The following is a 14231-nucleotide window of genomic DNA, read 5'->3' on the forward strand; positions in this document are numbered from 1 at the left end:
ATTTTTAACTTGATTGCCCCATAGAAAGAAAATAAGGCCTGTAGGCTCTATTGTTTTGGTATTTGTTGGAGCATTTGCCTTATCAGATATCAAGACTTCCTCTTAAGTGATAGTCAATAAAAAAGGTAGTATTAGACCAGTGCTAGGCAAACTAACCGATGGGCCAGATCAGAGCCCAGAAACAAAGCCCCCACAAATGGGAACACAGTATATGGCAGTGGTGCATTACAGATTAGGGGAAAGGATAGCCTGTTTAGTAAATGGATCTGATTCCACTGGTTGCTTGTCCATTTCTTATTATTTTTTAGGAACTGGTTTAAACACACACACACATGCACACACACACACACACACATGCACACACACACACACACACACTTTTTTTTCCATATGGAATAAAATTAGACCTCCATCTTAGTTCCCAAAAATATATTCTAGATGGATTAAAGTGCTAAAGGTAAAATACAAAACTTTAAAAAATTTTGGAAGAAAATATAGAAGATTCTATTTAAAACCTTGGCGAGTAGGAAAAGGTTGCTTAAACATAAAACATAAAACAAAAAAGCACACACCATAAAGGAAAATATTGATAAATTCCATTATATAAAAATTTAAAAAATCTTCTATACAACAACAACTGCAACAAATAAATAAGGGGAAGATACAGACCAGGCAAGGAAAAGATATTTGGCATGCATAGAATTAATAAAAGGTTAGTAACCTGAATATAAAGATCAGCTCCCACAAATAAATTGGAAAAGGGCAAACAACCCAATAGGAACATGGGTAAAAGATATAAATAAGTCACAGAAAATGAAATTTAAATGGTTAAAAATATAAGAAAAGATGCTCATACTTACAGGTAATCAGGAGAAAGTAAAATAAAAGAAAATGAGACGCAGTTTGACTCGCATTAGATTGGTCAAACAATCCCAAGTGCTGGCAAGAATGTGGAGCAGCAGGGCCACTTGTGTCCTCCTAATAAACATGTAAATTGGTTCAGCCCCTTCGGAGAACACTGGGAGTGTCTTGTGACAGAGAAGGAAGAGGTACATACCCTGTATCCCGGCAGTTCCACTTCTAAGTACAACCTAAGATATTCTAGCATATCTGCACACACACACAACCTTATGCAAGGATGTTTTCTGCAATAGTGTTTGTAGTAAAGAAACAAAGAGAAATCACCTCAATGGCCATCATGGAGGGACTGGTTAAATAAGCTATGGATAGTCACATGATGAACTATTATACCATCATTTAGATGGAGGAAGTAGATCTACATAAAGCAATGCGTATAAAAGTTGAAAACACAATGCTGGGTGAAGAAAGCAAGGTACGCTATACTATTTTTATAAATTTAAAACACAAACAGTTCATATTGTTTGTATTCTTAGATACCTGTCTGAAACAGAGCTATACAAAGGTGGACTGGGTAAGAATACACACCAGCTTCACAAGAGTTATTGAGGGATGAGGGAAGAAGGAAGGAGACAACGCTTCAGTGCTCTCTGTAACATTTTGCTTCCTAAGAGTGATTTTGAAGCAAAAATGGCAAAATCTTAATGATTATCTAATTTGGGTGGCATATTCATGGGTGTTTGTTATTGTTCTCTCTACTCTTCTGTGTGTTTTAAATATTGGAGTGCTGAAATTAAGTGGTGGGGGGGGAAGGTAGGTTGGAGACAGATCAAAGGGGCCTTGGGTGTCAGAGTGAGAAGCTGGGCTTTATTTTTTAGACAAAGAAGAACCACTGAAGGTTCTTGAGTAGGGATGTTGTGGCCAGAGCCTAGTTTAAGGATGACTGATTTGGTGTATTTGATGGCTTTGAAAAGAGAGTTGCTGGACTCAGTTGTTATACATATACACTAATATACAAGTTAGTGGTGGAAGGTGACAGGGGCCTGGATCAGGGAGGTTGATATGGAAATAGAAAGGAATGAGTGGATAGGTGGATGGGTAGGTTCCTGGGTAGATGGGTGGATGAGTGGATGGGTGGATGGGTGAATGGGTGGGAAGGTGGTGGATACATAGGTACAGACATTTTTGAAAGGCCAGTACAATCCTCTATTACATCCTATTCACAAACAATGCAAACAAAATAGAAGATCAGATCATAAAATGACAAGGAGGTTAGAGAGATATCTCAGGTCAGTTATTCAGCAGGAATAAGTGATCAATAATGTTTTGAATCCAGCAGATAAGCCTGACAACATCCATATTCACCTTGAAGAGAATGTAGAGGGGGAGAAAACAGCTCAAAACTGAGGTGCTTCTGGTTTTTGTAGCTATTGGTTTTTCAGGAAGACGGATTTGTCACACTCTTTAGGATACAGAGACTCTCACCGTCCCCTGAGCCTATTGATGCTTATCTGTGAGAGATTCATGTCCCCCCACTCTTGCCAAAAAAAGAAAAAAAACAGGGACATAGGAAAGATTATTCCTGAGTGTGTTCTGCTTTCACGGAGACTCAGCCCAGCAGTCCACGCTGTGTCCTTCTGCCTTGGCCTGGAAGCCAGGGGGTGGGGTCAGGACGTGGTCACAGAAAACAGGAGATTCTACAGAACGGCACTGGGTACTGTCTGTGGTCTGATATTGACAGTGACCTAAAGTAGAGCCTTTTAAATATCAGCATGCTTCTTATGGTAAGGCAGAGGAATATCCGTTTTATAATTATTTTGGAATGTTTGGGGAAAATAATTCTAAAGGCACATAGAGTCATAGCTCTCCCAGCAACAGGGTGGAAGCAACAGAGTGGAATTGTTGAGAGAATCACATTTACTAGCTCTGTGATCTTGAGCAAATTACTCACCCTCCCTGAGCCTCTGTGTCCTAATCTTTAAAGTGGGGTTACAGTGGGGTTATATCCCATAAAGGGCTGATATTAGGCTTACGTGAGGTATTGTCAGTAAAGCCGTTATCCTTGGGCCTGGTACATGCTAAGAGATCAAAGAAACGATAGCTATTATTGTTGTTATTGTCTTTAATGATAAGTATTATTGGTAGTAATATCGATAGTGCTAAGCATTACTATTAACGATAAGTATTATATGAATAATAATATTTAGTATTATTAGAAGACATCCAGAAACTCCTAGCCTGACCTTATCAGGTCACTTGGTCATGCCATTCCAAGGTATCCTCAGACCTGTTATTTTAAACATTTCTGAAAATGAAGGCTTTCAGCACAAACAGGGTCCCAGAGAGATGCTGGGAGGAATTAGGGGGGGAAGAGGGTGACAGACACGACATTAGGCTTTTTGCCTTAGCCTGCTGCTGGCCTCCTGGGAGGCACTAGTGGGGTCCACTTCTGCCGAGGACGTTTGATGAATGGTCGCAGGGCCTCCTGTTTCCTTGCTGCCCAATATCCCAGCCCCGGTGTTCCAGCTCCTTGCGAAAACAAGTAGATGACGACATTTGGAGTTGCAGCCACAGGAGACAGAAATTAGTTTGGGGAGGGGAGGAAAGAAGGGAGGTGTCCAGGAGCAGGGAAAGGAAGAAGGTGGGGGGAGGGGGAAGAGTAACAAGTGTCTAGATGGAAGGTGGGCAGAGTGTAGGCTGAGGATGATGTTAGGAGGCAAGGGGTAGGGACGTGCCAGAGCGCTGGCAGCCCAGTTACTGGCAAGCTAGGACACGGCCCGGAGAATGTCAGCCAGTTAGCTGTCCAAGTGGCTGTGTTCAGGGATAAACTGACCTTCCAGGACAGAGTTGGAGAAGCCCCATCCCTCCAAGACACGCCCCTCAAGCCTTTGCTTTGGAAATAAAAACGCAATCTCTTTGGGAGATGGCCAGTGCTTACATATATCGTTTATTTAAATGGGGAACATCTGTGGGTCTCCAGTTTTGTTATTTGATGAGAAAATAAGCTGAAGCAGTGGATTAGCACTAAAAGAGACAGAGTTTTTGTTTTTACTTTGTTTGTATATTTGTTTCCCATTATTTCCTTGGAACCCCAGAACTAGGAAAACCATGGAATGTTCCCAAAGGGGGAAAACTGGACATGAGAACATCAAGCAAAGAGAAAAGGGAGGCAGGTGTTGCTGACTCAGCGCCTGATGAGATGAAAGAGGGGATGGTTGGAGTTGAGGAAGGTTCCACCTTACTCTCTGCCTTAAAGTTTTGTAAGGGTTGTTTCGAATGGTCTCCTCGGGAGAAGTGAGAGGGAGTCTTGTCATTAAAACCCAGAATTTTAATGTTTTCTAGACGTGCAGAATGACCAGCGCCACATTTGAGTTAGCTTGAGGGAGACAGAAACATACCCTTTGCAAAGAGAACTTTTCAAATACAGCTCATGAAGTCCTAGGATTTGTAGTAACAGTTCTGAGGGTTTCCCCTTAATAGCGAGATTAGCCCTGCATTGAAAACCAAATTCAGCCATCCACAGCAGGACTTTTGGTGAAGACATTGATTTCACTCAGGAACATTGTGTCAAAAAATTTTTGTTATCTGGTGCCATCTTGACATGAATGTACAGGATTTGGTTTTGTCTTGTGTTTCGCAGAAAAGCGAGAGTCAAAGGTGGCCCCCTTTTACCCTCTCCATTCACTGCCTCTGCGTATTGGTTAGCTCACGCACAGGCAGTATGGAGTTCCTTTTGTGCGCAAGTCTTCGTGAACAGCACTCTGAGAAGCCAGAGTCCCAGCCTTTAAGGGGCTTATGCTCTCTCTAGTTGGTTGAAAATTGGTCCTTTTGCAGAAACTGTTTGAAAGCTGGTGCTTGGTAGAGGGTTTTCAGAAGGCTGTCTCACCCTGTGGTTATTTTGGTGTCTTCATGCTAAAATAAGCAGAGTGCATCAGTATTATTTCACATGAGCAAAGGTGGAAATTCACGGGATTCTGTAAGCTGGAAAAGTCCAGAGATAAATCTTAGCATCACTAGATCAGGACAGAAATGCTGTTGTCGAGGCCCTGACTCTCCTTGTGGTGGGTAGCTTGAGACCCCTGATGTCCTTGCTTGGTGACCCCAGAGGAGAGATGATCTGAGAGTATGGTTCTTAGAAAGCTGCAGGGAAAATTCTTGTTGGCTCAGCCTGGAATACATTTCCATCTCTGACCCAGTCACTAGACACAAGGCGCCAGAGCGCTCTGGTCAGGCTGGGTCCCGTGCTGGATGGACCATCTGGTGTGATCAGACAAGCAGGGGTGAGTGCCACCTGTATCTCATCTTTTGTTATCAGAACAAGGAAGAAGGGAGAATCCAGAGATGGCCATCATGGCCGATTTAGTCCTAGCAGGGCAGGTGGGCCAAGAAGGACCAGGCCAAGGAGAACTCGACCTGCCTGCAAGTGAGGGTAAGGCCCGAGGATGCAGATTTTTGCACAAGTGGTGAGAAAGCACATCGGATGGGCTGGTGGCGTCCAGAGGATATACCCTCCTTTGCAGCCTGGACTTGTGGCCTGGACTCATCTCTGTGACAGCATTGCAGTGGCTTCTCTTCACCTGTGTGCCCGCATCTTGTCTAGGCCCTGGGGAAACAGGCCACAGAAGGTCCTTATGAGTGCCAGCTGTGGGGTTAGAACAACCAAAAGTTGAATCCTGGCTCTTCCACTTCCTAGCTGTACAGCCTGGGGCAAGTTGCTTAACCCTTATGAGCCACCTGCCCTCATCTGCCAGGCGGGCATAATAATAGTACCTGCCTTAAAGGTTTCCATTAGATAATGTATGGAGGTGACTTTGGACAGTGTTTACCAATGGAATGTGCTCCAGAAATGCTGGCTACAGCTGATGGAGCAGGGACCAGATCTCACTCAGCTTTGTGTCATTAGTGCCTCGTGGAGGCTCGTATCTAGTAGGCCATTCAATAAATGCTGGTGTAAATCGAATCAAAGCCAGGTGAGGAACTGGCCACAGAGCTACAGGAAGAGGTAGTGCAGGCAGGAGGATGGGTTCAGGGGCGTGGGTTCTATGCAGACAGTGGTTTCTGGGTCCACGGGGGAGCCAGGAGGCTCAGCCTCAGGAACCAGGCTCTTCAGTGGCTCTCAAAGGTTGGCATGTGAGAAGGGCGCTTGTATAAAGATCCTCTCACACGTTCGGGTTTGGCAGGTCTGGGATGGCTGCCTTGATGAGCAGCAGGGCATACAGACGGCTGCCCCCGGTGAGACCCCACTGGTTTCTGGGTCATAAACTCAAAGGGATGGGTGAAGGGAGATGCTGTGGCCAACTGGAGAGCACAGCCCCATCCGAGGGGCCGCCCTGCTCCAAGTCGGGGCTCAGCCTCGCTAGATCTTCTGGTTTTTCAAGAGAAGCTGAAAATCTGGACTTGTAATGGCAATTTCCTGATTTTTAAATGCTGGAAAGAGTCAGATTTTCTGAAAACACTGAATGGCCAATTAAAACGCATCTGTAGGCCAGAGAAGCTGCCACTTGGAGCCCTAAGTCTAGGGCAGCGGTTCCACCCAGGACGATTTTGTCCCCTAGGGAACATTTGGCAATGCTTGGAGATCATTTTTGTTGTCACAGCTTGCGGTGGGGTAGGGGATGCTCCTGGCATCTAGAGGTGACAGGCCAGGAATGCTGCTAAGCGTCTTGTAATGCCCAGGACTGCCCCCACCCCCATCCGAGTGATCTGGTTCTCAGGGCAGTTTAACTGTCCTTAGCCATGGGCAAAAAAAGAAGCCGGGCCGGGGCCACCTGCCACCCGATTTTACAGATTTTGGGGTCAGAGAGACAGGGCTTTGTCCTTCCAACCCCAAGGAACCAGGGCTGAACCCTCCTTGGCCCAGTGTAATCATATTCTACAGTCCGCACACTTCCTGTGCTTGAAGGAAGCAACCCACCACCCCAACCTCTGCAGGCATGAAAGCCATGCGAGAAATGCAGACAGTGCGAATACACTGCCGCTGGGGTCCCCAAGGGCTGGGTGTGGTGTCTGCTGGGGATGGTCAGGGTTTTAGCCTCCCGTTCGTGATGGAATGTTCGGTTTGGGTTCAGTAGTTTCTGGAACTGTAGTTGAGACTCTTTCCCTTCCCAACAAAACCCAACCATAAAAAATAAAATGCCTTTAGTCCTTTGAAGTTCTATTGGCTGAGCACTCACTGTGGCCAGCCCTGCCTGGGCTTGGTGCTGAGGGGGAGAGAGCAGAGACTCAGGCAGGTTCCCTCTGGTGAACTCCATCCAACTCCCTCTGGTGCCTCCATCCAATCCACCCTCGTCTACCGCAGCTTCATCTTCCTGAAGAAGCACAGTCTGCCATCACACTCTGCTGCTCAAAAACCTTCAGCGGCTCCCAGGTGCACTCTGACTGAAGCCTGCACTCCGCTAGCCTCCGTGATCTGGTCCAACCTGCCTTCCAAGCGTATCTTCTGCTCTTCTGTTGCTGTGCTTCTCTCTCAGCAAACCACATTTTCCCCTATTCCCGGCCTCCGTGCCTTTGCTCAGGCTGTGCCTCCTGTCTAGAATGCCGTCTCTGGCCATCCGTGCAAGGTCAGGTGGCTCCGGTGGTGCTCCCTCCAGCCTCTTCATCCCTGCTTCCCACATCGCCTCCTCTTTCACTCTTTTGCAGCCTTTTCTGCCTCATGCCTTAGAATTATTTGGTACTTGACCCTTGATCCCACCAAACTGGGAAGAGTTAATAAAAAATTCAACTTTGAATTCCCTTTTCTGGGCAACTTCCTAGCCTTGCCCCTGGCATCCAGTGGGTATTGATTCAGCCTGTACCACTGTTTCCCAAGCTCTTTGCCTGTGCCTGGTATGATACCAGTGCTGTCATGTGCGTCATCTTTTTTCATCCTTACAGGGATTTCATGACACTTGTGACATCGTCCCACTTTTACAGATAAGGAAACTAAGTCTTAGAGGAACTGTCACTTGATTCATTCATAGGTTCACTCAACAAACATACTTAATGAACACCCACTATGCGACAGGCTCTACGGCTTGCCGGGAAGAGTGGGGAAGTGAGACATTGCAGATTGGTACCCCGGGAAGCTGACTCTGAGGCCTGAATTTAACATCTTAGCAGAATGATTAGGGAGTGTACTTGGGATCGACCCCCTAGGGAGGGCGGGGGAGGAAGCAGAGTGAAGCCAAGCTATAGTGCAGGCAGGCTTACTTAGGGTCTTAGCCAGCCCTACGGGGAGTTGTAAAGGGGGCACACCCTTTAGAGCTGTCCAGGTTGAGACAGGAGAGACCGGCCTCTATGCCCCACATAGATCCATCTTTGGATGAGGTGTCAGTCTTTGGAGGGCTTGTCACCACATCGTCTGATGCCATCCCTGAAGCTTTCTCTTAGCTGGGGGCTGTCTGCTGCCAGCCGTCCCAGCAGCTGGGGGATATGAGCGTCTACCACCGGACAGAAAGTCTCTTTGCCCTCATGGGGTTTACCTTCAAGTGGGGGAAACAAATGACAAATGAATAAACAAGTAAACAAGCAAGATCACTGCACCTCCCTTTATAAATGCAAAGAAGGACAGTAACGGGCACTCAATTTACAGGCGAGGAAGAGAAGATGCTGAGAGGTAAAATGGTTTAAAGTCCTGTCTCCAATCCCGGTCTCTGTGGCTCTGAAATTTAGCCCTCTCCACCCCATAACCAGGCCTCTGCCAGTTGCATGGAGCCTTGAAAGTCAAGCTAAAGAGCTGGGTCTTGATCCCGTAGGCACTGAGGCAGCCTTAGAGGGACACAGTAAAATGCGTTTCTAGGAAGTGACATTGGGATGGGCGTGCAGAATCGGGGACCAGAGTCAGGACTTTGTTGAGGGGCAGCTTCACGAATCTGGGTCCTACAATGATGACATTGCTTGCTCTGGGACTGGTGATGGGAAATGCATCCATTAGGTTGCTTTGGGCTGCCAATGACAGAAAACCCAGCTTTAAGTAGCTTAACTAGTAAATCCACAGAAGTAGAAGTTCACCGGGAGGCAGGCTGTGGGTTCAGTTCAACCAGGTTCTCTGGAGGTCATAAGCAGCTAGGTTTCTCGTTCTGCCACCCAAGGCTGCTTCCTCTCCTGGTCCTAGAGGCCTGCTGGTAGCCACTGGGGCTCCATGCTTTTTTGCTAGCACTCAGTAGGAAAGCTAAAATTCCCCTCAACCTTCTAAGTCCTCTTCCATGCAGTTGTCATATACTCACCCCCAGACTAACAGCACATACAGAATCTACCATCTTGAGTCGGGATGCGGGTCAGCGACGTCCTGGAAAGAATTTGGCTGGAGGGATGAAAGCGGGGCCAAATTCACGGCTCTGTTAGGAAGCAGGAAGGGCAAGAATGGATAGTGGGGAGGGAACGGGTATTGCCTGCTGCGGAAAATAAAGGACTGGGCGGTTCGAAGGCAGGGTGCAGTGACAGGTTGGATTGAGGATGGGGGATTTTTTTAAAAAGTGTCAAAAATAGCTCCAAATTTCCAGTTGCCATGTCTGGGAAGATATTATCCCGTTGACTGAACTTGAGGAGATGGAGGAAAAGTCACAACTTTGTTTTGGATAATTTGAATTTGATGTGATGAGGCGCCATCCAAACTGTACTGTTTTGCAACAGCTGAAGATATGGGTCTTTGAGGTCATGCAGGACGGAGCCCAGGAAGGGGCTGTGGAGAGAATGACATGGCTGCCGGTCACCGAGAAGTGGGAGCTGAAGTCAGCAGTGCGTGGGGAGCCGGCTGGGGCTGAGCTGAGGAGGCCGGACTCTTCCGAGCAGAGGTGCTTCTAGAAATTTATCTGACAGGGGTCCCTGCCCATGTGCATGGTGACAGAGTACAGTGATGTTCACTGCCTCATTGTTTGGAATATTAAGAGACTGGAGACAACCTGCTAGTTAATTCGTTGTGATGCATCTGGTGTATGGAACCCCAAGCAGCTATTAGAAAAAGAGGATGCAAGAGCTACATGTCCTGTCAAGGAACAATCTCTCAGTTATATTGTTAGGTGGACAAAAGCAAGAAACAAAGGCTTGTATAGAATACTTTCATTTGTGTTAAAAAAAAACCCACACTATCCAACTGTATGTGTGTATATTCATCGACTGTTTCTGGAAGGTATCAGAAGAGACTTAATAGCACTTGCCTCTGGGTGGGGTTCTGGGAGCCCAGGACACTTACTTTTCACTTTTTACCTTACTGACTGTTAGAGTTCCTTTAACCGTGTGCATTTATTACCTATCAAAAAAGTTGGATCATAAAAACAAATATGTGAGAAACTGAATCTTGGGTGTCAGAGATGTTGGCCAGACCGAGGACCAAGAGGAGGCCGTTGGAGGGTGTCAGAGAGTCCGAGGCAAATGTCAGGGGGAGGGGCCACAGGTGAGACTGAGGTACCGGCTGAGACTCAGGGAGAATGGAAGGAGATGGGGACAGCTCCTTGGGCTCATCGAGCACCTCTGTAGATGCCCAGGATGCGACCGAAGATTCTCCCGGAGCTCTGCACAGAAAGTTCTGCCGAGATTCTACTGTGCTTTTGGATTGGGTCCCCTTGCTTTAGTCGCCAGAGCTGGAGGGAGGTCTAAACAGATCTCTGGAATTGCCCTGGAGTTCTTGCTATCTCTTAGGAGATCTAAGAGATCTCCTGTAGGGTCTGCCTTCACACGGGTGATTCTTGGCTATCCAGGCCCAGAAGCTGAGAGGAAGGCAGTGGGCCAGGAGAAGAGCCTGGAAAGGCATCATGTCTGGTACTGAGCCTTCCTCAGCGACCTCAGAGTCTGGGGGCTCTGACCTTACTCTGGGTCAGAGTAAGGCCAGTCAGCCGCTGGCCATGCTTGAGGCTGAGGGAGCTGAGAGAGAGGACAGGGTGACTCAGCTGTCAGGGGCCAGGAGCAGGCCTCCCACTGTCAGTACAGAAGTTTCATATGATGACCTGGGCGAACAGGGAGAGCATTTCCCCTCCCCCCAAATAATAATAATAACACAGTCATCCCTCCATATGGGGGGGATTGGCTCCAGGACCCCACCCCCCGCCCCGTGGGTACCAAAATCCAACGATGCTCAAGTCCCTTGTATAAAATGGCATAGTATTTGCATATAATTATGCACATTCTCCCATATACTTTAAATCATCTCTAGATTACTTATAATACCTAATACAGTGTAAATACTATGTTAATAGTTACAAATACAATGTAAATGCTATATGTAAATAGTTGGCAGTAGAGTACAGGGAAAATTCAAGTTTTGCTTTTTGGAACTCTCTGGAATTTTTTTTCAAATATTTTCTATCTGCTGTTGGTTGAATCCTTGGCTGCAGAACACATGGATATGGAGGGATGACTGTAATAATAATAATAATATGCAAAATAACAGAATCCTGGAATCTTCAGGCTGGAGGGAACCTGGAGATAATTTGTCCATTGTTTTCTGACTCATGTCCCTCAATATACTAAATATGTATGTCACTTCGTTGTTTGGATTGAGGTCAGCTAAACTTGCACCCTACAGCCCCAAAGTCCATGCATGTGAGGGCATGAAAGCCTCTGAAAAGTTCTGCAGTAAGAAAACCCGCCTCATCTTGTTCAAGGAGCTTTTTAAAGTTTTTTATTTTATAGTTGTGATAACTTAGGTTCCAAGGCCATGTGACTAGTCGGCAGTGCAGCCAGGCAAGAACGCAGACCCCCTGCCTCAAGCGCCAGTGGGCTGTCTGTTTACCTGAGCTGCTCACTGAATTGAGAGGCTAGATCACTATTTCTCAAACTGGGTTCTTTGGAACCCCAGTCTCATGCGATGTTAATGAGTATTGAGCTAGGGACACACACTCTAGTCACATCAGCTGAAGACACCCAGAATTACCGAAAGCTGAACAGGCTGATTGGCTGTGGGGCTTCTCAGAATCTTTAATATGGTGTTTCTGTGAATCATCAAGGTAGGGAGGGGATGTGTAGGGTTCCCCAACTTATATGGCCCAGGAATTCCTGTTGTAAGGAGCCTCTCTCTGTGGATTTGTTTTGTGGATGTGAGTTGAGGTATTCAGGTCTGGGTCAATGAAGTTTATATTGTTTTCTGTACCCCTTCCCATCCCACCCCAAGCATTGCTGCCCTTTCTGTGTTGAAGAGGAAATTGGTCAGTGCAGCCAGCACCCTTCTGCTCTTCTGACGCTTGTTCTTCCATATTCCAGAGCAAGGAGATTGGCCTGCAGATGCACGAGGAGCTCCTGAAGGTCACCAATGAGCTCTACACGGTAAGTCTCGCTCAGGCTCCGCTGCTGTTTGGGATTGGGCCCCCTTTCTTCTGCGCCCAGCACAGGGGGGTGGCTGACCAGAGATCTGGGGTGACCCTGGGCCTTTTTGCTATGTCTTTTGCCTGAGTGACAGTGGGTCATCACGATGGGATGTAATGACTTACAGCCCCAGCTTCTGATTCAGTACATTTGGGGAGGGGCCCCGGGCATGTTTAATCTGTAAAAGTTCACAGAGATCCAGATTACCTGTCAGCTGTGGGAATGTATTACCTCCCAAACCTGAAGCCGCAAAGCTGGAGTGGGGAGAGTGTGGGTCAGGTAGGACAGGCTGAAGCTGAGGTCCGCTCCTTACTGACTGTGGGACCTGAGGCGGGCATGTAGCTCGTCTGGGTCTCAGTATTCTCATCTGCAAAATGGAGCACTCTTCTGAGGGTCACGTGAGGGGCAGAGGGTAGGGGTTGGAGGGTGGATGAGCATGCCTCACTGTCTCAGGGGAATAATTTCAGAACATCACAATTTGGCCCAGAACTGACCTTGTTCCCTGCATGGAGGCAAGATCTAACTGGGTTTGGGATGGGTGTTAGAATCTAACACCCCACTCAGAAGGTGAGTGGATGGGGAACACAAGCACACTGGTTATCGTGAGGGAAGTTACAGCCTGTGCTTTGAGGAGCCATGGGCTTCCATGGGGAGGAGTGAGGAGAGGCCCAGTGACAGCCTGGGGGAGCAGGGTGGGCAGGCCCAGCAGACAGAACTACAGGCCCACCACCCCTAAGGCAATCAGGCCAGAGAAAAACTGTTATGTTTTAAGTATGTGGAGATTCCTTATAAAGCTTCTCATTCAAAGGGGAGGATTCTGCTGCTAAAATTATATTTGAAAATCTCTGGTATGAGGGGAAGAAGAGCAGGTTGTGAGAGGCCCCTCTCTTTGGTATTGTTATCTTTCTAAGTCCATGTTCTGTGTAACCAGCAGGTGGTAGACCTCTCAGGGGCCAAGAGCCTTTGCCCAAGAGCCTGTACTTCAGGTTGGAAGTCCTGCCTCAGACTCCAACCAGCTATGGGACTTTGGGCCAGGCATTCGATCTTCTGGGCCTCAGTCTCCCAATCAGTAAAATGGGGGTGAGAGTTCCTAGAGATTAATCTATAAAAGTTGAAACGCACATTTTTTTTTTTTTAAGAATAGGTTTTTTTGTTTGTTTTTTTTTTTTAATTTATTTATTTATTTATTTATTTATGGCTGTGTTGGGTCTTCGTTTCCGTGTGAGGGCTTTCCCCAGTTGCGGCAAGCGGGGGCCACTCCTCATCGCGGTGCGCGGGCCTCTCCTTATCGCGGCCTCTCTTGCGGAGCACAGGCTCCAGTCACGCAGGCTCAGCAATTGTGGCTCACGGGCCCAGCCGCTCCACGGCATGTGGGATCTTCCCAGACCAGGGCTCGAACCCGCGTCCCCCGCATTGGCAGGCAGACTCTCAACCACTGCGCCACCAGGGAAGCCCGAAACGCACATTTCTGTGATTCCAAGTTAAGGAGAAAAACTCGCACCCTGACAGTTTTTTAATGGACTGTTGCTTAGGGTAAAGGAAGCACTGCTGCTGGAGAAAACATATGACTTTGAGTCAGATGGGACTGTGGGGAAATCACCTTGTGGTTTACAGCACAGACTCTGGAGCTGGAGACCTGGATTCAAATACAGTTGATAAATAGAAATAATAATACCTGCTTTTTACACCCCCTTGTGAGAATTAAAGGGGATCAGATATGTAAGCACGCCCAGGACAAAGAGGACCAAGAGGCGCAGCATATCAGAAGTTCCCATGGTCCCATCACCACTGCTATCTCCACCTCCCTGGCGAGTGTGAAGTGGACCGTGTTCCCGCTTTAGCACCCGGTGGAGAAGCCGGGTGGTAAAGGGGCAAGGCGGGGAACCAGATGAGATGTTTCTCCTCAGAATTCTGCAGAGGGTTTGTTCCCCCGTTGAGGACCTTTTCATGTTCCTCAGGCACTTCACCTCCACAGTGTTCCAGCAACTGGGTCCACATCTGGGACCCCAGCCACTCCCACCCAGGTCTCTAAGCTTTCCTCTGGGCTCCAGCTGGGCTCCCCTCCTGGCTGCTCTCCGTTCACCCCAAATTTCTCCCCC

General features: G+C 47.5%; 1 protein-coding gene across 6 annotated transcripts in view; it reads left to right on the forward strand.

Moving 5' to 3' along the window:
- Positions 1–14231, forward strand: part of SRGAP3 (SLIT-ROBO Rho GTPase activating protein 3) — a 274178-nt gene that overhangs the window by 167293 nt on the left and 92654 nt on the right. For all 6 annotated transcript variants that reach the window (XR_014232057.1, XM_082344358.1, XM_082344359.1 and 3 more), the window contains exon 4: positions 12031–12093. Coding sequence is in view for 5 of the 6 variants with exons in the window: in XM_082344358.1 (XP_082200484.1) it covers positions 12031–12093 (63 nt within the window). In the remaining variant the exon portion in view is untranslated. The remainder of the gene's footprint in view (positions 1–12030; positions 12094–14231) is intronic.

Source organism: Balaenoptera borealis (assembly GCF_965194805.1).
Source record: "Balaenoptera borealis genome assembly, chromosome: 12".
Classification (NCBI taxonomy): Eukaryota; Metazoa; Chordata; class Mammalia; order Artiodactyla; family Balaenopteridae; genus Balaenoptera; species Balaenoptera borealis.